The 24,256-nt window shown below is 54.4% G+C and overlaps 2 protein-coding genes across 2 annotated transcripts in view; one reads left to right on the forward strand and one right to left on the reverse strand.

Annotated features, from left to right (window-relative positions):
* Positions 1-4,276: 4,276 nt before the first annotated feature.
* Csrnp1 (cysteine and serine rich nuclear protein 1) lies at positions 4,277-16,338 on the forward strand. Its single transcript, XM_048423634.3, is given in 6 exon segments — positions 4,277-4,418; positions 11,024-11,264; positions 12,762-13,021; positions 13,477-13,791; positions 14,269-14,508; positions 14,510-16,338. Coding segments are annotated over 5 exon segments (1,752 nt in total). The 5' UTR covers positions 4,277-4,418; positions 11,024-11,062; the 3' UTR covers positions 15,245-16,338.
* Positions 16,339-18,307: 1,969 nt separating this feature from the next.
* The window catches only part of Ttc21a (tetratricopeptide repeat domain 21A), a 30,850-nt gene continuing 24,901 nt past the window's right edge, over positions 18,308-24,256 (reverse strand). The window contains exons 21-29 of the mRNA XM_087905147.1: positions 23,612-23,722; positions 23,081-23,162; positions 21,806-21,956; positions 21,414-21,575; positions 21,093-21,285; positions 20,770-20,994; positions 20,215-20,335; positions 20,034-20,101; positions 18,308-19,958 (exon numbers count right to left, since the gene is read on the reverse strand). Coding sequence (XP_087761273.1) covers positions 19,881-19,958; positions 20,034-20,101; positions 20,215-20,335; positions 20,770-20,994; positions 21,093-21,285; positions 21,414-21,575; positions 21,806-21,956; positions 23,081-23,162; positions 23,612-23,722 — 1,191 coding nt within the window. The 3' untranslated portion in view covers positions 18,308-19,880. The remainder of the gene's footprint in view (positions 19,959-20,033; positions 20,102-20,214; positions 20,336-20,769; positions 20,995-21,092; positions 21,286-21,413; positions 21,576-21,805; positions 21,957-23,080; positions 23,163-23,611; positions 23,723-24,256) is intronic.

Genomic DNA, 24,256 nt, shown 5'->3' on the forward strand with positions numbered 1-24,256 from the left:
GCCAGTAGGTAGGATTTTGTTTTTGTTTTGTTTTGTTCATTTTGCTTTTTCATTTTTCAAGACAGGGTTTCTCTGTGTAGCCCTGGCTATCCTGGAACTTGTTCTGTAGACCAGGCTGGCCTCAAATTCAGAGTTCCCTCTGCCTCCCAAGTGCCACATGCCTAGCAAGTTATTAATTCACAAAGTCTTCCCATTTAAAACTGGGCTATAGCTAGAAAGGTAAGACATTACTAGGCAGCATAGTGAGACTGTCTTCAACTAAAATCTCTTTTCTTTCTTTCTCACCTCCTACCTTCTATGTAGCTGAGGATGGCCCTAAGATCCTCCTGTTCTACCCCCTGAGCGTCGGATCTAGGCCCGTGGTTGTGATACTCACCCAAGCCTCCACTAACACTGACAGGCAGCCTCAGGAATTATAGCTCAGTGGGTCCTAGGGCTGCTGGAATAAGTGCTCTGGAGCACTTGCTATCTCATGAGCCGCTGGGGGTCTGCCCAGGATTACCAACTCAACCCTCAGGCCCTGGATCTCTGCTGCTCTGCCTTAGGCTCCTGAGAGTCCTAGGAGGGTGGAGGGATGGAGGTGGGGATCTAGAGGGTTCCTTTAAGGAAAGGGGGGGACCAACAGCCCCCTGGGGAAGGTCAAAACTTGCTCCATGGATGATGAAGTTGATCTCCAGAAGGGATTGTTTTTGGGTCCTAACGAGGTAGGACTATGGTCTGTTTTCCCAAGTGTCATTAAGAATCCCCTGAGTTCCTTCTACAACCAACTGTGGCTCAGAGACGCAAGGATCCACCTTCTACACATCTATAGCCTTACAAGAGGGCATCTTTGCCGTGAAGAAAGCTTGGCAGTGATGCATCACAGATCCTGCTCTGGCAGAGACCACCAACCACACCTTCCATCTTATTAGACCTGCTAAACTCAAAGGCCTCTTCCTCCCTTTGACTTGAATTTCTCACTTGTAAAGTTATGACAGTAATGCTTGCTGTTGGATCTCCTGCCCCAGCATCCCCTGCTTCCAGTGTGACTATGTTCCTAAGGGCTATTTTACCTCAAGTCCTTCTCCATGCAATCAAGAGAATACTATGTAAAGTCAGGCAGTGGTGGCACACACCTTTAATCCCAGTGCTCAGAGGCAGAAGCAGGCAGAACTCTGAGTTCTAGGCCAGCCTGGTCTACAGAGTGAGTTTCAGGAAGGATAGCTAGGGCTACACAGAGGAACCCAGTCAAAAAAAAAAAAAAAACAAGGAAAAAATTTGCAATAATTTTAATTTGAGTGGTTGGGTGGGTGGTCCTCAGATGCTGAAGACATAGAACTTGCAGGTCTCCACTTTCTTTAGAAATTCTGAGGATGTGTGGTTGTTTTTGCATAACACACACACACATACACACACACACACACACACACTATACAGTGTGTGTGTATGCCATAGTTACAGACGAGTGCTCCATACCCCACCCTGCCTGCCTTGAAACAGACCCTTCATTCCCCACGAACAGGAAGAGTTCAGATGAGATCCCTGAGGGAGATGCTTCCCCATCACCAGCAACATCTGGGCAACATCTGGTGAGCTATCCCAGGACAGGGAAATGCTTTTCTGCAGAAAATACATCACTTATTTGATTATATATTTTTTTCCCTTTAATCTCCTTCTCCTCCCGCTTGCCAGACTCCCTCGCCCATCACGTTCCCTGCTCTAAGCCCCCACTGCAGTCCGTGCCAACTCCCTGCCCTGCTTTCAGCCTCGTCTGGTTTCCTGGATACAGAGCCCGGCAGGATGCAAACCTGGGTAGCCCCCAGAACCTCATTAACTCGAGAGCCCAGCCTTGCCCAGCTCCCTCATCAGCATCTTGCAGAATCCAAGGCAAGGAATGTGCAGCTGGCTGGGCTCTCTGGTCCAGTGCTCCCATTTTATGCATCGGAAACAGGAGCTGGCAAGTGGAACAGCACTTCAGCCATCATCAGAGCCCTTTCTGGGCTGGAGAGGTAGCTCAGCTGGCAGAGTGCTCGCTTAGAATGCAGGGCCTTGGGTTCGATCCCCAGCACTACTTAAAATCTTGAATGCTGGTACCCGACTGTCATCCTAGCACTCAGGTGGTGGAGGTCAGAGAATCAGAAAAGTCAAAGCCATCCTCAGTTGCACAAAGTTTAGGCGAGACTCGAATACATCAGATGTGTCTCCAAGACTAAAAACCCTTCTGCTGCCAGGCGGTGGTGGTGCACGCCTTTAATCCCTTTAATCCCAGCACCTGGGAGGCAGAGGCAGGCGGATCTCTGTGAGTTTGAGGTCAGTCTGCTCTACAGAGTGAGTTCCAGGGCACGCTCCAAAGCTACAGAGAAACCCTGTCTTGAAAAACCAAAACCAAAAAAATCCTTTCTCTGGTGACAAGTGGGAAGGCTGGTGGTACCAAGAAATGTTTGGGTCATCAAGGGTTGCAAATCAGCAGGCTCAGGGCTGACTATCTGATACTGGAAGTGTGTGGCCTGGAGGGACAATTCTGTGACCACTCAGCCACTTGCAGAGCCTGGTGGGCAGTTCTGTAGTGTTGTTTTTGCTTTTTGTTTTGAGACCGACAGAGCTTGACTATGTAACTCTGGTTGTCCTAGAATGCCTTATGTAGAGTAGGCTGACCTCCAACTCACGGAGATCCACCAGCCTCTGCTTCTCAGGAGCTGGGATTAAAGATGTGTGCCACCACGCCAGGCCATTGTTTTTTCGTTTGTTTTTCTTCCACCAAGACAGGATTTTTCTGTGTAGCCCTGGCTGTCCTGGAACTCGCTCTGTAGACCTGGCTAGCCTTGAACTCAGAGATCCGCCTGCCTCTGCCTCCTGAGTGCGCTGGGATTATAGATATAAACCACCACACTCGGTTTACGGGTTTGCTTTTTGAAACAAGGTTTCATATACGTTGGCTGGTCTCAAACTGGCTTTCAAGATGGCAGGCAAGTGCCCTGCATCTTCGCCTAGCCCGGCAGACTATTTCCTGAGCAGCCCCAGCCACCACAACTTCAGTATAGCAAAGCTGTGTGTCAGGAATCTCATTTGCCCCTCAGACCTCAGATTACCACAGGTGAAGGGAATACCCGAACCTTGCCTGTTGTCTGTACATGTACACCCAGGATTGAAGACCGAAGAAGGGACCCTACCATTACCATCATCTCCACCCTAGACGCCATTTAGTCAGGACAGGTCACCTCCCTACTGCATCCGGGGGAGGGGAGAAAGGAATCCTGAGGGTTGGACTAGCCACTGACAACATTCATCTAGGACATTCAGAAGAACCCAGAATGCAGCGGGAGCCGGGCTGAGGGGGAGGGTCAAGCTTCCACGAAGGCTTCCCGGAGGAGGCAGTCCACGCCGAGCCCTCCTAGGCGTAGCTGGGATTTCCTCAGGTGAGAGCAGAGAGAGGGTGGAACATTCCAGGCGGTGCAGCCAGAATCCAAGAGCGAAAACACTCTAGGTACCGGACCTGCAGTGGGCCGAGGACTGGGGTGGGCTCCTGAAGATAGAAGCTGCCTGCTAGAACACTCTTCTGCCCAGTAGGACAGGCAGTTGGCTGCGAGCCTAGGGACGGTCTTGGCGGGAGCAGAGAAGGTAGCAGGCCACTCTAAATGGCTAGGGTCCGGCCTAGGGGAAACCAAATTCTTTTTTGTTTTAAAGGAGGGATGAGGGCGGGAGAGCTGGTTCCAGCAATCTCTGCTTTAGGTATTGTTCGGGAGTAGGGGCTCTGGCCCGAGGGCAGAGGTGAAAGCCAGGCGCCAGGCCCTGGGACGACCTTTTCCGCCCTCTCTCCTCCATCCCTGGCTGGTTTCCAGCCTCGGCTCCCTTTCTGCGGGATCTGGGAATGAGACGGGTAGGGTGGGGGCCCGGGAAAGGGTCGGCGGATAGGACTGGTACTAAACTGCCCCGGGCGGGCGGAGGCAGGGTGGGGGAGGAGCTCCCTCCGCTCGCTCGCAGCCTCAGTCTACCCAGTCTGCAGCTCGGGACTGTCGAGAGACAGGCGGGCATCTCTAGGACCTGGGTCTGCACAGAGCCCGGCGGCGATCGGAGGAGCGGAGCAGCGGCGCCGCGACCGGGTCAGAGTCCGCGGGGAGGCTCCGGGCGGGGGAGGGGGCGGCGCCTCCGGGGCGGGGCCGCGGGCTGCGCGAGCTGCGGGCTGCGGGGGCCGCCTGGCGGGAGGCCCGGCGTGCGTCAGCGCCGTGAGCCCCGGAGTTTTCCACTGACGAGGAGGGCGGAGCTGCGGGCGGGGCCGGGGCTCAGCCAGTCTCTCCCGCCGCTGCGGCCGGACGCGCAGACCTGGCTCGGCTGCACCGACGGCCGCCCGGCGGAGCGCACTGCGGGTCGCTGCGCGCGCTGCGACCCTGGGACGGGGACGAGGGTAGCCGCGGCGTCCTTGGCGAGCGTTGCCAGTACAGGTAAGCGCCGGGGACCCTGAAGCGCGACCGGCAGGGATTTGGGACAGGGGGTGTCCAGCCTGAGTGGCGCTGTCACTCCAGCCCCTTTTGCTTATCTTGGATCCTCCCGAAGGGTCGCCGGGATCCGGACGCCTAGCCCGACTGCAAATCGCCCACCCCGGGTGGGAGCCCACGGCTGCGAGGTGGGGGGAGCCCTAGGCTTCCCTTCCCCTCCCCCGCCCCGCTGCTGTTACCCCGAGATACCCAGGCGCCCCAAAGCCGGGTGCAGGTGGCAGAGGGACGGGGCGCGCGTGCCCGGCGGCTGAGTTTCCTTTTGACCTAGTTGCTTGAGAACTTTTCAGAAGTTACTCGCGTGGCCGGGGCAGGTGACATTGGTCGTCTTCCTCCTCGGGCTCCCTAGGGGGGGCGAGAGTGCTGGTGCTGCGGCGTGTGCCGGGCGCCCCCGGCAGGCGGGGGTCAGGGAGGGCGTGGAGGGATGAGTGAGGAATGAGTGAGGCTCGGTGAGTCACGGACCCCGGGAGGCAGGGAGGGAGGGAGTGGGGCGGAGGATTATGTCGTACGTTCACCTGTCACCGTCACACGCAGAGGCCACTGCCGTGAGTCACGGGGCGCAGCTCCACTGGCCACCCGCGGGCACTCGTAGGCTCTCTCCCACGCACTTCTATTCCCTCTTCTGCAAGCATTTCCTCCCCTTCCTCAGTTTCCCCTCTCCGGGGGCCCTCTCGCCTCCTTCACGTACTGTAGAAATGCCCACACCACAGCAACAGCCACACACTTACTCGGGTTGCCGGTACAGTCGCTTCCAGACGTAGCCCACATTCCTGACAGCAGAGCATCCGTCCCTGCGCTCGAGCTGCCCACCCAACACCTCCGGCCCGAAGTCTCAGCCCCATTGCCGGGAGTAAGTCTGCATTCCTGCCCCCAAATCTTTGACAACCCCGCCCCCATCCCTCCCGCTGTCACCGAATCCACCCCCTTTTCTCCTCGGCCCTTGTCCTGTCAGTTCACCTGGCCCTGCCCTGTGTGTCGTACGGATCACACCCTCTCCCGCAGAGGTGCTGAGCCATCTTTTAGCCAGGCAAATCTAGAATTGTCGTCCCTGCTTAACACCCTTGGGTGACTTCCTGTGCCCTCGGGCTAACACAGGCCCTCTTAACTGCACCTCCACCAGAAGGCATGCTTCTTGTCCTTGCTCCAGTCCCTGGGACCGTGCTGTGCCCCTTCTCTGGAACTCTGCCAATGTCCCTTCAGAGGGACCTGCAACAGGGTTCCCAGTTGTATTCTTCCTGCCCACCTCCTGTAACTCCAACTTGAGAGATATTGGCTGTAGGTCTTCTTCCCTTATGCACCAAGTGTCTGCCCACAATGCTTGGCGTCTTTTGGAAACTTAACAAGAATTTGATTGAATGAATGAATGAATGAGTGTGAAGAACGGCTTAAGGCAGAGGAAGCACTAACTGTCAGATACAATTTTCCCTGGGTAGAAGAACCAAGTATTTCATATAGCCAGCAAACATTTGGCATTTACCCAGTGCAGGGCCCTCGAGGCTGAATCGAAAGAGCTGTCCCCTCCCCCCCTGATCACTTTCGGAGGCACCGGTGGGGGAGGGGCATGTCAGTGTGCTTCCTGTCTGCCGTCTCTTGAGCCGCCCTGCACTTTGTTTCTGCGCGGTCCAAAACGGCTCCGAGGTGATCTCTGCACAGCCCAGGAAGTCCTTCAGGAGGGTCTGGGGTCCTGTGAACCAAGGTGTCAGGGGTGGGAGCATGACTGATCAGGACCTGGGGTTCTGAGGTCAAAGGACACATTCTTCAGATTCCTGGAAGGGGGATAGAGGTAGTTCGAGGTGCCCCCTCCCGAGTACCAGCCCTGACTGGGGGCTGGGACACATCGGTGGGCTGAGGCTTCCCACAGCTGCCCCTTGGTTGTCGTGGTGGAATAGCCTTCCCTGGACTCAGAGTACTAGATGGCTGTGGTCACTAGCCTGGGGTGACATTCCGTTCTCTGGGCTGTCAGTGCCTGTGTGTGGTGGCAGGAAGGGGGAGGCCCCAGATTCTCAGGCTGTTGCCATCCCGGAAGGAGCCTGGTTCTCTTTGATTCCGGGGCCTGTCTGTGGTGCTCTCAGGGAGTGTGGTGTCTCTGTCTGAGCCAGCTCCCGGGAATGGCTTTTCCTTCCTCCAGGTCCCTAGGACGGGACTCTGTTCACCCTGGGAACGGGATCTTGATTCCTGAGTAGCTGCTGCGGCCCCTCCCCCACCCTTGACTCACTGTCTGGCACTTTTCTTGGACTCCTTAGCTATCTTTCATTCCCTTTACTGACTTGGCTTCTTCCTGTCCCTGACTTCTCAGCCTCTGGATCCCAGGTGGCAGGCACCCTTCCCTCCTGCCCTCCCTCTCCTCAGACCCAGCCAGAGGTCCTGCCTGGAGCACAGCCTAACCTTTCTGGGATGTGCACCGCTTTGATGTGAATGCTCTTTGGCTTTAGTTCTTATCTGGATACACTTGACTGTAGAGCCCTGTCCCGGGCTGCACCTCCTCCCTCCCTGACATCTGTCTGTTTACTCTTGGGGAAAGGGAGCCTCTGAGATGCCATCTCACCCTTGCCTGCAGCCCGAGTGAGCTTCCCTCCACTGCCCTCAAAGCCACTTTTGAACACTGAGCTCTGACCCTGGCTGGGGGATGGGCATGTGTCTCCCTCCTTAAATTAGCTTTCAGGAGCAGGAAAAAGTCACACCGAGACCCTTGGGCAAAGGACTGTCCTGACCACTTGTTTGGGGCCGGTTTTACTATGGCTGGTCAGAGGTAGCCTAGCCTGGTATGAGGGAGGCCGTTACACTGTGGTTAGATAAGGAGACTCGAGCGCTGAGGAAAATCCAGGATCTCTGAGAGCCATTTCAGCCAGTCTGAACCGCTTAAACAAGAGACATTTTTCTGTTTCTGGCGGTTGGGGCCAAAATCAAAGCCCCAACCTGGGGTAGGCCCCCTTCCTGATTTGTAGTTGGGCACTATCTTGCTGTTTCCTTATGATAGAGGGGTGGGTCCTCTCATCTTTAAAAATGATTTACTTTTTGTGTGTGAATGTTCTGCCTGCATGTAGGTCTGTGTGTCATGTATGTGCCTGATGATGCCTTTGAAAGTGAGAAGGGGTGTCATGTCCCCTGAAACTGGAGTTACAGACAGTTGTGAGCCACCATGTGAGTGCTGGGAATTGAACCCAGGACTTCTGGAAGAGAAGCCAGTGCTCTTTAACCGCCCTTCAGGCACTCCTGTCTCTTTAAGGAACTGAACCTAGGGTTTCATGCAGGCCAGAGAGCTGAGCCGAGTCCCTGGCCCTCAGAGGCACAGGTCCATGGCAGCGGAGGTCTGTCAACCCAGCACTTGGGAGGGAGATGAGGAATTGAGACCATCATGGGCTACACGAGATCCTTTCTCACTCAAGATGCTGTTTCCCAAAGCTCTTGCTTCCAAAGTCATTACACTGGAGATTAATCTTCAGTATAGGAGTATTTTTGTTGGAAAGTGTTCTGTCCATAGCAGTACCTCTGAAAGAACGTACTTTCTTTCGGAAGCGGGAAGCTTTTGAGGTTTGTTTGGAGATGCCTTTTTTTGGGGGGGGGGGTCTTACTCTGTAAATCAGTTTGACCTGAAACTCCAGGCAATTCTCCTGCCTCACCTGGGACTTTAAAGATTCAAGCTGTGGCTTCTGGAAGGATGTAAGGCTGGGCTGTTCCAGTCTGTGCAGAAGCCAAGGAGGTTGGCAGGGACAGGGCCATGTGAGGCACCACGGAGTGTTATTCAGCATGGGGCCTATATGGTGGTGTCTTCATTCTACCCTGGTTGTGGGGTCTAGGGTGGCTCAGGAGAGGACTGGGTGGTAGCAGGTGGGGGCAGAGACTTGGAACAGGTGGTAAACTTTGCACGCATGTGTTGAGAAGCCAGCTCAACTTTGCACAAGCACCTCACCACAGAGCTAATACCATCAGCCCAAATTTTGATAGTGACCTGCATAGAAATACACACACACGCACACACACACACACACACACACACGCACGCACGCACGCACGCACGCACGCAGAGTATAGGAATATCAAAAATACAGCTAGAGGAATTTTAAAACATTTAATTCCCATACAAACTACCTTGAACATCAATCTTTCCATACTTCCCCCAGGACCCCTTCACAACTGTCCCCAGTACATACTCCTCCCGCTGACTTCTCCAGCCTGACTGTGGAGAGGGCAGAGTCAATGGAGTCCCCACCGACTGGTTCTACCTTCTGATAATCTTGGTCCGTATTTCTGCTGCTTTCACTCATCTGTGTTTAGTCTCATGAGTCCTAGAGCTGATTGTTTTTTGCACACTCAGTGAGCTTGAATCACTGAGAGAGAACTTGACGGGTATTGATTCCTGTAACCCTCCCAGTCCTAGAGGTTCTAATTTGTTTTGTTTGCATTGAGACACGGTGTCGCATAGCTGAGGCTGATCTTGAACTCTTGATTCTCCTGCCTGTATCTCCCAAGTGCTGGGATATCAGGTGTGCGCCACCCTGCCTGGCCTCTGGGGACCTAAGACCATTGGAGACAATGGTGTTAAGGAATTTGCCCAGGATCGCCCAGTCAATAACCAAGTCAGGGTTCAAATGTAGCCAGCGAATTCTGGCACTGGTTGGCTACTAGGATACCTCCAGAATCTGCCTGGCCTGTGTGAACTCCAGGACTGAGCACTGCCTGGGTGTGGGTGCAAGAAGAGGGGGGAGGGAGGACTGGGGAGGGGCGGCTGCAGGTTTCTGGCTTGAGCAACTGGGTGGGTGGCAGTGCTGTTACTAAGACAGGGAACGCAGGAAGAGGAACAGATGACATGGGGGGTGGGGAACAGACAGGGTTCAGTTGGGGGCCTGGGAAGTATGTATTTCCAGGGGAAACGGGCCCTTGGTCTTGGGGTCTCAGAGATGGACCTTTTGTCTTATGGACAGCAACTGGAATTAGAGAAAAGGATGGGGTGTGTGTGTGTTGTGTCCCATGCTTTAGACGGTGGTGGTGGTCCTGACAGGATGTTTAGGGGCTGCCCGTCAACTGTGTGTTTGAGTGTGTCTGTGGTCAGGGTGCCTGGCTCATGCCCAAACATCTCCTGGGAGAGCCTACAGGTCAACCGAGCTGTTTGTGTTTGTGGTTTGACTCTGGGAAGGGGGGTAGCCAAGGCTGAGAAGCTGCCCCGGAAACACCTGTCATCCTCTCTCCCCCAGGTCCAGGGTGGGGGCTTGGCCTGGTTCTCCCATGCCTGCCCAGAGGAGAAGGCTGTCGCTTCCATGAGTACTTTTATCCACTGAGTGGGCTGACAGCTGGTGCCCTCAGATCAGGGGCTTGCAGGAAGGCTTGGGATAGGGCAAGCGACCATAAGAATAACAGACACCTCAGTGGAGAAGACCCATACAGCTTTCCTGCCCCTTTCACTTCCTGTGATGGGGCTGGGGGAGGGGTCCCAGCTGTGGCCGTTCAGCCCTGAAGGAGTGAGTTCCACAGGACTCTAGCCAGTCAGTCACGCAGCAGGTAGCTTTCCTCAGCCCACATCCTCTGGTTCCCCAAGTCCTGGAGGGAGGGACTGTTACTGGTTCAAGCGCTGGGAGTTCTGGAAGGCATTTTCACCCCCCTAGCCTGACTGGTGAGTGACCGCACCCTGCCAGAGGTCCAGAGAAGCCACCAACAAGTAAGGGAGGCTTGGATTGCAGCTTCCTGGATCAGTCTCACTATTAGAGTTTTTGTTTTAAGGAGAATTAACCATGTTAGAGTAGAAGGCAAAACATAGGTGAATTTTGAGATCAAAGTATCCTGCCTGCAGTCCAGCCTAGAGCAGGGGACTTTTTCTCATGTGGCATGGGACTTTCTGAGGGAAACTCTAAGAAGCTCCATCCCAGGGAGGGGAGGGGCGGGGCTTGGGGAAGTCCTTCTGCCTGGAGTGGAGCCAATGTCAAACCCAGTGGCTACTCCCAGAGTGCCTAGTCAGCCTGACTGTCCCTGAGCAAGGTGGCGGACCTGTGCGGTGGAGGAGCGCTGCCCTTAGAGGCAGGCTGTGCAGATGGCCGCTGCAGAAGCCCTGCACACAAAGGCACACAGACCCAAGTGCCTGTGAGTCAGCCCCCAGGATTCCTGGGAGGATGAGCCAGGGCAGGCTGAGTTCTGTCAGTCCGTCTGTCAGTCTGTCTGCCTTCTGGCTCTGTTGGTGTGTGTGTGTGTGTGTGTGTGTGTGTGTGTGTGTGTGTAGGAGGCAGTGGGAAGGTACCTGGTTGCTGATGGTGTGTGCGCGCCAGCGTGTGTGTGTGTGTGTGTGTGTAGGAGGCAGTGGGAAGGTACCTGGCTGTTTTCCCAAGAAGGCTTGCTATCAGGGCCAGGTCTTGGGAGATCAAAGTCTCTGGGATTAGAGTCATTTGATGGAGATGTGCTATGTTGTCTGGTTCTGAAGACCCTCCTGGTGAGCCTACCATGAGCCTGAAGCTTCTGGCAGGGCTGGAGGGCCCAGATGGAGTTTGGGGTACACCATGAGGTGAACCAGGATGGGGAAGCATGGTTAGGCTGGGAGCCTGCCGCTCAGATGTCTCTTCTCTTTCCAGGTCATCTGTCCTCCGTTCCTAGAGCCCCTCCGTACCACCATGGCTGGGGTACTGAAGAGGAAGTTTGACCAGCTGGAGGAGGACTTCTTCAGCTCCTCCGCCTCCTCTTCCTCCTCCGGCAGTCTCTTCTCCTCCTCCCCTGGTTCTTCTGTCTTCCCTGCCTGGAACTCAGATGAGGAGGGACCGTGTGGTCAGGCACTCCGGCCCGATCAGGACTCCTGTGGCCTCCAAAGTTTCACTCGTGAGTCTTCTGTCCTGGGAGCCCCTCCCCGTACACATACCCTCTCCTTCTCCAAAGGTTAAATTGCCCTTTTCAGCCTTGGGAGCGGCCTTGGGGTGTCTCTCCTAGTGCCTCCTATCCAGAGACACCTGGGCCTGCCTTGACTTCACTTTGACCTTGGAAGTCCTGGGGCTCTGAGACCTTCCCAAGGGGCCGTCTTCTGTTGCCTTTCTAGTTTCCCATACACCTGCCCCTCTAGGAACCTAGATGGAGTGGGTCCTGCATCTCCTACCCCCGTGCATATGCCCTCCTGAGCCACTTCCTTCTTGTTTTACTGCTTTTTTAGCTTTTTCTGAAGGGTTTTTCCTGATTAGTTTTTTTCTTCCTTCCCCCCCTACCCCACCCAGTCTTGAGGACAGGATCCCATATAACCCAAGTTGTCCTCCAACTTGCCTCCATAGTACAGGGATCACAGAAGTGCCCCGCCATGGCTGGATTCAAAGTCTCCTGTATAGAACCAGTCACAGGGCAGACTTGTTTATAAGTGAGACCTGATGGATGGCAGGTGCCTTTAATTCCAGCACTTGTGAGGCAAAGCCTCGTGGATCTCTGAGTCCAAGGCCAACCTGGTGTATGTATCAGGTTCTAGGCCAGTCAGTGCTACCTAGTGAAACCCTGTCTCAAGAAAACAAACAAGGGTTGGAAAGATGGCATAGTAGTTAAGAGCATCCGCCGCTTTTCCAGAGGACCTGGGTTGGGCCCTTAGCACCCACATCAGACGGCTCGCAGTCACCTGTACCTCTCACACTAGGGATCGATGCCTTCTAACAAGGGCACCAGGGCATACACCCACATGTACTTCTTTTTAAATAGTACCAGTGAGGTGGCTCAGCAGGTAAAGTTGCTAGCCACCAAGCCTGATGACCTGAGTTCAACCCCTGGAACACACATGGTGGGAGAGCCAACTAAATATGTAATCAATAACTTAGAGAAAGACTAAGTCTTCTGCAGAACACTTAAACTATCAAGGAAAACATTAATAAGTGTTTTTTTAAATTTGTATGTGTGAATACCATGTGAACACCATATGCATGCTATGCCTGAGGAGACCAGAAGAGGGCGTTGGAGCCCCTGGAACTGGAGTTACGTTGGTTATGAGCAACCGTGTGGGTGCCCATGCTCTTAACCGTCAAGCCATTTCTCCGGTGCCTCTATATATTCAAACAGAATTATTGCCCTTATTACATGTAAAGAACGCTTAGCAGATGCAGAAAAATTACAGAAAACTGCACAGAGGATCTGTAAATAGTTGATAATGGTGTCAGGGTGCTTAGTCCTTCTGTGCAGTCTTTTGGACGGATGAACGACAGTAAGCCAATGTTGACTTGGGGGCCACCTTCAGTTTCTCCAGGTCATCCAGGCCCCTGGGTGGAGAGAAAGGAGGGGTAGGTAAGCATCTTCCTAGAAATGACACCGCGCCGAGAACTCACTCTCTGCTCATCTCCTTGTCCCTTCTAGCCCCATCCATCCTGAAGCGGGCTCCGCGGGAGCATCTGGGTCGCGTGACCTTCGACGGCATCACTGTCTACTATTTCCCACGGTGCCAGGGATTCACCAGTGTGCCTAGCCGTGGTGGCTGCACCCTGGGCATGGCTCCTCGCCACAGCGCTTGCCGCCTGTTCTCCTTGGCTGAGTTTACACAGGAGCAGGTCCGTGCTCGGCGTGAGAAACTCCGACAGCGCCTGAAGGAGGAGAAGCTGGAGACGCTGAGGTGGAAGGTATGGAGACCCATGGAGTCAGTCTGCACATTGTGTGTGTGTAGAAACAGACCTGCGCTCGGTGTCAGGGAAGGTGTACAGAGAGGGTTCAAGGACTACGGCTATAACTTGGGCAAATGGAATGTTTGCCGAATATATAGGAGGTCCTGGCATTCGTTACCAGCACTGCATAAACCAGGCACACGGGAGGTGAGGAGTGAGTAAGAAGTTCAAGGTCATCCTCAGCTATCTAGCAAGTTTGAGGCCAAGGCCCTGTCTCAAAAGAAAAGTAGGCAGTTTCAGAGAAGGATCAGGCCTGGAACATAATGCTTGAGTTGTTCTAGACTTTCTAGGGTTGGAGACAGAGCTGACATTGCTAGTATGTGTGTCTGGTTAGAGAAGGGGCTTTGTGTCTGACCTCGGACGACATGGATGGCAGATCTGTTAAATCTCTCGCATCCTTCCTTTGTGCATAGCTTTCCGTGGCTGGAGTTCCAGAGACAGGGGCAGGCCTGCCCCTCACGGCCGACGCCATCCCTGACGCCTCTGTGGAGGACGACCTGGCAGCGGCTATAGCGGGTGGCCGCTTGGAGGAAGTGAATTTCCTGCAGCCCCATCCACCTCGGCAGCGACGGGCCCTACTTCGCGCTTCGGGTGTCCGAAGGATCGACCGAGAAGAGAAGCGGGAGCTGCAGGCACTGCGCCAGTCGCGGGAGGAATGTGGCTGCCGCTGTGATGGAGTCTGTGACCCCGAGACCTGCAGCTGCAGCCTGGCCGGGATCAAATGCCAGGTGTGCGGCTGGATTGGGGAGAATGGGGGGGTTTGCCTGCTATGCTCAAGGTCTCTGGTTAAATCCCTACCCCCACTATCTAAACAAAACTATCAAAAAAAAAAAAAAAGAAAGAAAAGAAAAGAAAAGAAAAATCCTCCAAATGTGATGTCGCATAATCCCGGCAGAGGCAGGCGGGTCTCTGTAAGAAGGTCAAGGCCAGCCAGGTCTACACACTAAGTTCTAGGCCAGTCAAGGCTACACAGTGAGACCCTGTTTTAAGCCAGGTGTCGGTGGCACAAGCCTTCAACCCTAGCACTAGGGAGGCAGAGGGAGGTGGATCTCAGAGTTCAAGGCCAGCCAGGGCTACACAGAGAAACCCTGTCTCAAAAACTAAACAAAAAGCAAAGCCTACTGGATTTGGTGGGTTGGGGAGCTGAGCCGGCAGGCTTCTTAACACCCACTGAGTCCTGACTTGCGCGTTGTCTTTCTCTGCAGATGGATCACACCTCCTTCCCCTGTGGCTGCTGCAGTGAGGGCTGTGAGAACCCCAATGGCCGTGTGGAATTCAATCAGGCAAGAGTTCAGACACACTTCATCCATACGCTCACCCGCCTGCAGATGGAGCAGGGTGCCGAGAGCCTGGGGGACCTGGAGTCTCCCGTCCAGGACTGCCCCGTTGAACAAGCCCTGGTTTCCTCCTTCCCGCTGGCCAAGCCCCCTGTGAGCGGTGAGTTGGGGGGATAGCAGCTGCAGCAGTGACATGACCGACTCTTCCGCATCCTCGTCCTCCGGGGGCAGCGAGCCCCCGGACCACCTCGCCCGCCCCAGCCTGCCGGGTCCCAGCTTCCGGTCTGCCGTGGATGAAGACAGCCTGGTGCAGATCCTGAATTTCAGTGACTCTGACCTCGGTATTGAGGAGGAAGAGGAGGAGGAGGAAAGGGGTGTGGACAACTTGGATAACCTCAGCTGTTTCCATCTGGCTGACATCTTTGGTGCCGGTGACCCCAGCGGCCTGGCCAGCTGGACTCACAGTCAGTCCTACTCCAGCCTTGCATCGGGCATCCTGGATGAGAATGCCAACCTGGACGCCAGCTGCTTGCTGAACAGTGGACTTGAAGGGTTGAGGGAAGGCAGTCTCCCTGGCGGTTCCGGGTCCCCTGGGGTGGAGGCCGCGCAGAGTGGCTCCTTGGACCTCAGCTCATCCTCCTGTGACTCCTTTGAGCTGCTCCAGGCTCTGCCGGACTATAGTCTGGGTCCTCACTATACTTCCCGCAGGGTATCTGGCAGCCTGGACGGCCTGGAGGCCCTCCACTCCTTGCCCAGCTTCTCTCCGCCAAGGGATGCCAGCTCTTGTTTCCTGGAGTCACTCGTGGGCCTGTCGGAGACGGTTACCGATGTCCTGGCGCCCCTTCTGGAGAGCCAGTTTGAGGACACTGCTGTGGCACCTTTGATGGAGCCTGTGCCAGTGTAAGGACCAAGGTGCCATTTCCCTGCCCCCAGAGCCCTGTTGCTGCTTTTTGTGTGATTTTGGGGTTCCCCAAGGTCTTTGTAACGGTCTCCCATGGGCTGGTCCTGGCCATGGGTGCTAAGTGCACCCTCTTATTTTTACATTAACACTCTGAAGTTATTTATTTTTTTAATTTTTTATTCTGTATTAAAGAGAGGGCAGGGAGGGGTGTCCCTCTTTCAAAGCCTGGTCTCTTTGTATTCAAACAGAGGTCTTCCACCTCCCAGTGTGTGCCAGGAGGAGGAAGAGGGGCGGGGCTCTCCTGGCTCAGGAATTGTCTTTCTGCACTGTGATTGTTTCTTGGTCCCAAGACAGCAACAGGGCCGAGAGCAGAGGCTTATGGATTCCTCTGAACCCTGGGAAGTAGATCTTCTGAACTGTGAAGATGTAATTTATTCCTGTAATTTATTTGGGGACTGCGAGCGGCATCAGTGGTCGAGTCTCTCTGGCAGGTGGGCAGTGTTGGGGCAGAGCCCCTTCAGTGTGCGCTGCCTGCCTGGGCTTTGGTGGTTTGAGCCTGTTACCTACGACAGCTCCCTGGCTCCTGAGCTGAGGGTGTGCGCTACACCAGCCTTGACCAAAAACCTCTTTTGCCCCTGCCTGGCCACTACTTGTCCTGTGCCCGGTTCCCTTTTCCCCCAAGGCCATGGGTTATAGAGCCCATCCCTGTAGGATGGGAAGCCAGAGGCCACAAAGAGGGGCAACAGGCCTGCCTCAGGGCATGAAGCGGACCCTGTAGTGCCCCATCACTGTCTCAGGGCTTTCTGGGCACTGAACTCCACCCTTCGCCCACCATGTGCCCCTCGGCCAGTTGGCAGGGGTGGCTCTTGTTGAGGGCTTTTATGCCCTTCGTTAGCTGACGTTGGATTTTGTATGCATTTTTATATTGTCTCTAAGTGTCAGAACTATAATTTATTCATTTCTTTGTATGTGTGTGTGTGCCAAGAGACACAGGCTCAGGCCCTGCTCTTTGCCCAGGAGGCCTTGCCAGCCTGTGTGTTTGTGGGAACACATTGTACCTGAGCTGACAGGTACCAATAAAGATGCTCTATTTTTAAGTGTGGTCTCTGTGGTGGGGTGGGGAGCATGGTGCACCCCCAGGAAGCAGTGGGGGCGGGGTACTGCAGGGTAGCATGGACAGCGGCTGGCCGTGCTGATGCCGCAGGGACAGCCATTGGGCTTCCTTCCAGGCGGGCCAGTCAGCCTGGAGGCAGAAAGCCAGCTGAGAGGTTGGCTGGGCCAATGGAAGTTTTCCCTCTGCATTAACTCATTCCTAACAGTGCCTTCTGGGACGCAGTGGGGGAAATTGTCACTTAGGCTGGGTGAGGGCACCCTCCTTTGCATACATACACACTGGTCTGGGCCCTGGCCCAGAAGCTACTGTCCCTCACGTCTGGGTCCAGGAAGGGCAGGGCAGTAAGATGTGGCTAGGGGGAGGCCTGGCCTGGTGACAGGGCTCGGCAGCTGTAGTCCCTGGGGACTTGTGCTTGCTCCGGAAGTGTCTCTACCAGCCAGACCTGTCAGACCTGTCCCAAGTCAGTCAGAATAGGCCTTAGGCCAGCCGTGCGGGCCAGGGTGCGCCCTGCTCTGGAGAACCCCAGTCTGGAGCTTGAAGGGACTTGCACAGGTCCTCCAAGGAATGACCACAGGCGTCCTGCCTCTGCTCCAGCCCCCTGCTGTGTTCTACCCAGCTCACTCCCTGGTGACAGGATGTGCAGATTACTTGCCTAGAGCCTGGGTTTCCTCAATCCTGTGCAATGACTACTCTCAGAGTGCTCGATTCATACCCAGGCAGCACCTTTGAAAGCCTGTTGCATGTATAAGCCTGTGATACCCATTCTGTTTTCATGTTTGACTTTGATCTTTTTTTTTTTTCCTTTTTCTTTTTTGAGACAGGGTTTCTTTTTAATTTACTTTTATTTGCACTGGTGTTTTGCCTGTATGTATGTGTTAGGGTGTCAGAGATCTTGAGTTAGACAGTTGTGAGCTGCCACGTGGGGTGCTGGGAATTGAACCTGGTCCTCTGAAAGAGCAGTCAATGTTTTAACCACTGAGCCATCTCTCCAGCCCTGAGACAGGGTTTCTCTGTAGCTTTGGAGCCTGTTGTGGAACTCGCTCTATAGACCAGGCTGGCCTCACTCTGGGATCTGGGATTAAAGGTTTGTGCCACCATGGCCTGAGGGCTTGAATCACTGCCTATAGAGGGGCCACATGTACTGGCTTAGCTTATTTAACTTCTCAGAGTAGAATCTGGTACATTCTTCTGTCCTACCTCCTTGCCCCTTCCATCACCAGGGCCTGGAGACCCTTGTGCAGAGATGGCACTAGCATGCAGCATTGTGTCTCTTCTGAGAGTCCTCTAATAATCCAGGGTGCCTGGTGACAGGCTCCTCCACAGACTCAGGCCTCTAATTCCCATCTAGGGTCACAGGGTCAGTTCTGGGGAGTTTTGTTTAAATGGAGACAGATAAAACATGATTAACATCAATCTCTTTACAGCAGCGCTCTCCCAAAACACAGACCTGCCAGTATTGTCCCGACAATACTGTTGTCAAACAGCAGGGAAAAAGGAACCAATCGTCCCCGTTGGAAAGAGGGTAGCATTCTAGATCCATGCACATGGTCAGCAGTGTTACAGAAAGGACGGGGCTGGGGCTGGAGTGCACAACGGAGTACCAGCCGGGCACCCCCACGGCCCTGGGTTCTAGCTCCAGCACCAGAAGAAAGATGGCAAACAAGACTTAGCAACCATCCAGGCAACTGAAGATCTAAAACTCTTGTCAGGTAGCTGAGGGTGACCTTGAACTCCTGATCCTCCTGCCAATACCTCCCAAGTCTTGGGATTATAGGAAGTTGTCCCGACATCGACACACACACACACACACTCCCCCTTTGAGACAAGGTCTCATGTAGCCCAGGTTGTACCTGCTTTGCTGTGGACAGTGATGTTAAGCTCCACTTCCCCCGTGCTGGGATAGTAGGTCATCCATCGCCACCACACATCTTCGTTCTACCCACAGTGAGGCCTCTATTTCGAAACTGCTTTATTCATTAATTCAGCCACTCTATTTTTATTTTGTGTATGAACGTGAGCTTACGCATGTCGCAATTCTTGTGTGGAGGTCAGAGGACAACTTGTGCAAATTGATTCTTTCCCACCACATGGGACCTAGGGATTCAAGTCAGGTCTTCAGAGTTGGGACAGGAACCTTTACCTGCTGAGCTATCTCACCAGCCTCAGGAGCCCTGGCTGGCCTGGATCTCCCTACTCAGACTGGGCTGGCCTGGAACTCCCTTTGTAGACTGGGCTGGCTTCAGGATTGTAGCTGCCTTTCGTCTGCTTCCCAAGTGCTGCTGGGATTAAAGGTGTATGCTACCAGCTGAGACCTATCCTTTCCAACAGCGCCCAAGAATCCCTAAATGTGTTGTGTAGACATGGGTAAGTGCATCATTCCTCAATTTAAGGGTAGAAGGTGAGTTCAGGGGTACTGTGTGTACCTAGGGATCGTGACACCCTCACTTCCAACCCATAACCAAAAATAAATAATTTTCTAGATATTACTCGCAAAGGATGATGCAAGATTCGGGAGATGGATTCTTTTTCTTTTTGAGACAGGGTCTTACATAGCCCAAGATCACCTCAGTTAGGATGAGCTCGACCTTCCAAAGTGCTGGGGTTCCAGGTGTGACTTATGTGTGCTGTGGGTGTGTGTGTGTGTCAAACTCAGGATGTCATGCACATTGGACAAGAGCTCCACCAGCTAAATCACATCCCCTGCCCTGATCTCAGAGAGAAGCACGTGGGAGGGGCCTCCAGATACTCAGTTCAGAGTCCCTCCCGCCTGCCCCCCGAAGGCTGGACTGACCCATAATTCCATCCTGAGAAACAGGTAGAGGTGTATTGGGAACCCAGCAAAGGTGAGTTCTCTTAGCGGTAAAATGATCATTAGCATCTGAATAGGGGCCGCTGCACTATGCCTGCCCGCTAGGGCATTAAATGGGTTCCTAGAAGGAGAGCTGGCTGGCTAATACCTTCCACAAAATCCAAAGTGTGGTGATTGCAAGGGCAGGATGTGATTCGGTGGTCATGTGACTTGTCCCAACCAGGTGAGGTCCAGCTTGGGGAAGGTGGGTGAATACAGTGAAGACAATGGGGTTTGAAAACCGACCCTTCCGCAGGTGGTCCTACGGTCTGAGCCCACTGCCAGGGCAGGCTCAGTGGACATCATGGTAGGGAGGGGTAGTCCCAGATACCGGGGACAAGATTGGGGCAGGGAACACTCTGGAATAGGTATAGGGTGTATTTTCCCAGCCATCGCTCTACTGGGAGATTTCTTTGTTCTGCTTCTTCAGGAGTCTGGAACAGAAGTGGGCTCCATACTAAACCAGCTGTCTTCCTTCCCCCAGGGAAAATTGCTTCTTGGGCCTTAAAGACATAAAGCTTCTAGACACCTTCAGGCCAGATGAGGCATGAGTCCAAATAAACCACAGACAATACAGAAATGGCGAGAACACGTCATTTTCCCAATTCTTCCTGCTCTCCCCGTGCAGTGTGTACAGACTGGCGACCTCTGCTGGCTCAAGCCCTCTCCAGGCACAGCTAGGGCCTCAAGGACCCTTGGGCTTTCTCCAAAATTTCCTCTCTGATCTTGGGATAATTGGGGTACTCCGTCAGGACCTGGTACAGAGATAGATCCGACGTGTGAAACCAGGCAGGGGGCCCTGCACCGTCCCACTTGTGCCGATGACTTACACTGTGACAGACTTCGATGGCATCCACAAATTTCTTGTCTTTCAGATAGTTGAAAGCCAGTTTGAAACCTGTCCGGAGGTAGGGAGGATGCCTTGGTAACTGGGGAGTCCTCTGGCTCTGTCAACCGCCAGGATGTGGGACTTGGGCACCAGCCCCTGGGCACCTTGGCCTGTTGTCTTACCAATGGCAGGGCTGGCTTGGTGACTGTACTTCCAGGCCAGCTCATAGTTGGTGGCCGCATCCTTGTAGGACTGCTCTTTTTCCATGATGAAACCCATGTACTCATAGGCCTTGCAGCAAGACTGCAGGGAAAGCCAGTGAGCATGTCTGCCCCAAAGCAGCCACCATGGTCCTCAGAGTGGGACCAGGAGGGGCAACGGGGGGCGGGGAGTGGCAGTGAGCAGCATTAACCCAAAGTACCCAGGGATACCCAAGAGCACCCTCAACATTTTAAGGGATTAACTGTGTAGCCACTCCTTACTCAAAATCTGGCACGACCCCTTCATAGAAAGCCCCTCTACTAGCATCTCATCTGTCAGAAGCTAATCCTTGCACATCCCTCAAGCCCACCGACCTCTCTTGCTCCTCTCCGAGGCTGTGCCCGACCCCGCGAAGCTTGTCTTCTTCCTTGACCTGTGGCTCCTGGTTCCAGGTTCGTCACCGACGAGCCCCTCTGATTCCACCTCTTCCCACCACGTCCACGCCTCCCTTATTCTCCCTTCCCAGTGGCCCTTGCCTTGTTGTACTGGAGGCAGCGGCGAAGCAGCTCCAAGGCCAGGTCGAACTTGCCGCCTTGGCAGTAGATGTCAGCTAGCAGAAGCCAGCTCCTTTCCAGGTCTTCGGCCTCATCCAGCGTCCACGGGACCTTGGCGAGGCGCTTCAGCTGCGTGCGGGCCTTGGGGACTTGCTTCAGCAGCATGTAGGCCTGTGCCATGGCCAGCAATACAGGGATACTGTCCTTCTGCACACGCGTGGAAGCATGAGTGGGACACCGGGGCACTTTGGCTATCACCCCCATCTTGACCCCTGCCCACCAGAACCCATCCCTGGCTCTCGCACCTCAGCCTGGGCCATCTCGATAAAGGCCCCGAGAGCCGCCTCTACATTCGCCTTCTCCCTGGTGGCCAGCAGGCAGAGGCTCTGCAGCAGCCGCAGATGGGTCTGCCTGGAGTCCGAGTGGGGGTAAAATTCCCGCAGGAGCTTCTCTGCCGTGCGCACCCCGTGTTGCTGGGACTCTTTCCGACTGGTGGAACTGTGGGCATGGGGCTCGGGCTGACAGCCTGCTTGTGTGGCCCTTACCTGGCCTGGGCCTAGAAGCTGAGGCCCCTTCCCGTGCTCACTCCCCCCCCCCCCCCAACGCGCTTACCCCAGCCCTCTTACTTGCTGTCAGCCATAAGGCTCTCGAAGGTCTCCCCACCGACAATCTCATTATCAGGGTTCAGACAGATCTGGACCATGTAGCAGGTGGCAATCTGGCCCCAGGTGCTGTCCTTTCGGGCTTTGTTCAGAAACTTCAAGGCTTCATTGGGTTGTCCAATGTGCCTACAAAGAGTGCAGGAAGCGCCAGGAGTCAGTAAGAGGAGCTGTGTAAGGCACGTGGAGACACATGGGGAGCACTCGGTTAGAGCTGCACTGCTGGATATCTGGTCTGAGCATTTCCCGTTTCCCAGAGGCTGCTCTCTGTTTCCCCTCTGCTGAGCAAGACCCTAGCTATCTACTAGCAAGGCCTCTTATCCCACCATGGACCCTCGGTATGCTCCAGGCTAACTCACCAGCAGTAAAGGCCTTGGCAGTAGTTAAACCCTGGCTCCAAAGGCACCCGGCTAGACACCTTCTTGGCCAGTTCAAAGAAAGCAGGAGCCTCTTCAAGCTTGCCACTCCGTCGTAGCAGATCGATCAATTTATTCAATACCAAAAAATTGTCTGAGAGAGGGTGAAAGAGAGAGAGAGAGAGAGAGAGAGAGAAAGAGAGAGAGAGAGAGAGAGAGCAGAAATCTGCAGCATGCAGTGGGATAGCATTGCACCAGGCTGGTGTTCTGAGCTCTGAGGCAGGAGGAGGGAGTGCTGGACCTTGAGGAGGTCTCAGGAGACACTACTTATTCAGACTGAGCAGAGACATTGCATACACAAGAGTGAGTAAATTATACAGTGCTTAGAATATCGACAGCAGGGGCTGGGGACATGCTTTGGTCAGTAAGGCACTTGCCGAGCAAACACGAGGACTTGAGTTTGAATCTCTAGCATCCATCGGAAAAGCAACGTGTGGCAGACTTTGGAGGATTTCTGGGGCTTGCTGGTTATTAGCTAAGTTCAAGTTCAACGAGAGATCTTGTCTCAAGGGAACAAGATGAAGGTGCTAGAGCAGGGCACCCATGCTGTCCCCTGACCTCTAGGGCTCTCTCTCTCTCTCTCTCTCTCTCTCTCTCTCTCTCTCTCTCTCTCACACACACACACACACACACACACACAGCACTTACCCTCTCTCTACCTGGCTCTGTGATGTCTTACCTGTGATTTAACTACAGGGTTGAGCTCTCTTTCTGTCCCTGTTTTGACAGATGGGGACTCTGAGCAAGGAGGAGTGAGTAGTTTTTCAAAGGTTACAAGGCTCCTAAGCACAATTGCTTGGCCTGTGGGGACCGCTGTGGGCTTGTTGAACCTCTGGCTTGGGTTTCAGGTTTGACCCTTGAAGCTGCTATTTCATTCAGTAGCAACTAGGGGTGTGGCTAACCAACCTAGAGAGACCGCCTACCGGCTTCCAGGTGGGTGTGACCATAGAGGGGCCTGTGTTGAGCCCCAATAGCTGCGATATGGGGACAGACAGGCTGTCCTGGTTCCAGTGCCAAGCGCCTCGGTCCAGGAACTGGCCCCCTTGGACTCAGGAAGGGCTGCCACGTTCTGGGTCTTTATCAGTTTCCTGCTTCTCTGGGAACAATTGGGAAGGAAGGGGCTTCCTCTGCCCAGCCAGGAAGGAGGGGAGAAGGCCCACCCTTCTCTGGGATAGCCATCCTGGCTGGGTGGGGAAGTGGTCTTCTGGCCCCGGGTACCTGGCGCTTTCTCCAGCACTTGGCGGTAGAGACTGATGGCCGCTTCGTAGTTTTGTTTTCTGAACATCAGATCAGCCAGCATCTATCAGAAGACACACGAGGGCGGCTTCCTGGGGGCTGACAGGGAGGGAGAGTAGAAGACTCCCCAGGTAGCCTCCCTGGTCCCGAGAGCCTGTGAGCTCCCGGAGGACTGCAGGTGACTTTCTGACCCTGCAAGGTGGAGGCCTGGGGTGGCCTAGGAGAAGGCTGACCAGGGAGGGTGATTTACAGTCACCCGACCTTCACCTTCACCTAACAGGGGGTGTGGTTTCCCCTGAAGTTGGACCAACCGTGCCCCGCCCCCAGCTTAGCCTCGAGGATGCTGCTGCCCCCTGCTGGTCTTTCCATGCCTCCCCCTCCCCCAAGAAGGACAGAGGCTGGGACAGGGCCCCAAAGCTCTTAGGGTGGGCCGGTGAATTGTCTGAGGTTAAATAATTAGGAATCTGTCACAGGGACCCCGGGGCGGTGCGCAGCATGACAGGCAGCTCCTACCACGGCAGCTCTCTCGTGCGTCTGCTCCATCTGTAAGAGGGGGCCACAGCGCTGTTCACACAAGTCCAGCTGCCCCTGAAGCAGGTAGAGTTGTGCCAGCTCCAGCGCCACCTGTTCGGAGACCAGAGAGAAGAAAACAAGTCAGCTCCGCGTTCTCTGCAGTCACCTTTGGCTCCCTCCGTGCCCGCCGCCGCCGCCTCCGAGTCTATCGGCTTTGAAAGCAGGCCTCCCTCTCACCCAGTTCCCCTGCCGTTCTGTTGGTTTTACCAACGGAATGAGCTGGGGCCTGGCTAAGCCACTAATCTCATCTTTTGGCCTCTGCTGCTTCCTCTGGGGACTCCTCTGTGTCCTGGATTCCGGGACAGATGACAACTCGCTAGAATCCTACTTGCTACTCTTTTCCTCTTGCCTGAGGCCAGTCTCAGGCAAGGATCTTGCCTGCCCCACCTCACTGTCTTGTATGGAAGGCCTGTCAAAGGGTGAACAGTTACCAAGTTAATTTTTTTATTATTATTTTTTCATGCAATATATTTAACTATGTTTTTGAGACATGTATTTCATGGGTCATGTATCCCAGGCTAGCCTCCAACTCATTACGCACTCAAGGATGACCTCCTGCCTCCTGCCGGGTGCTGAGCTGACAAG

This window comes from Myodes glareolus, chromosome 4, assembly GCF_982192425.1.
Source record: "Myodes glareolus chromosome 4, mMyoGla1.1, whole genome shotgun sequence".
NCBI classification, from domain to species: Eukaryota; Metazoa; Chordata; class Mammalia; order Rodentia; family Cricetidae; genus Myodes; species Myodes glareolus.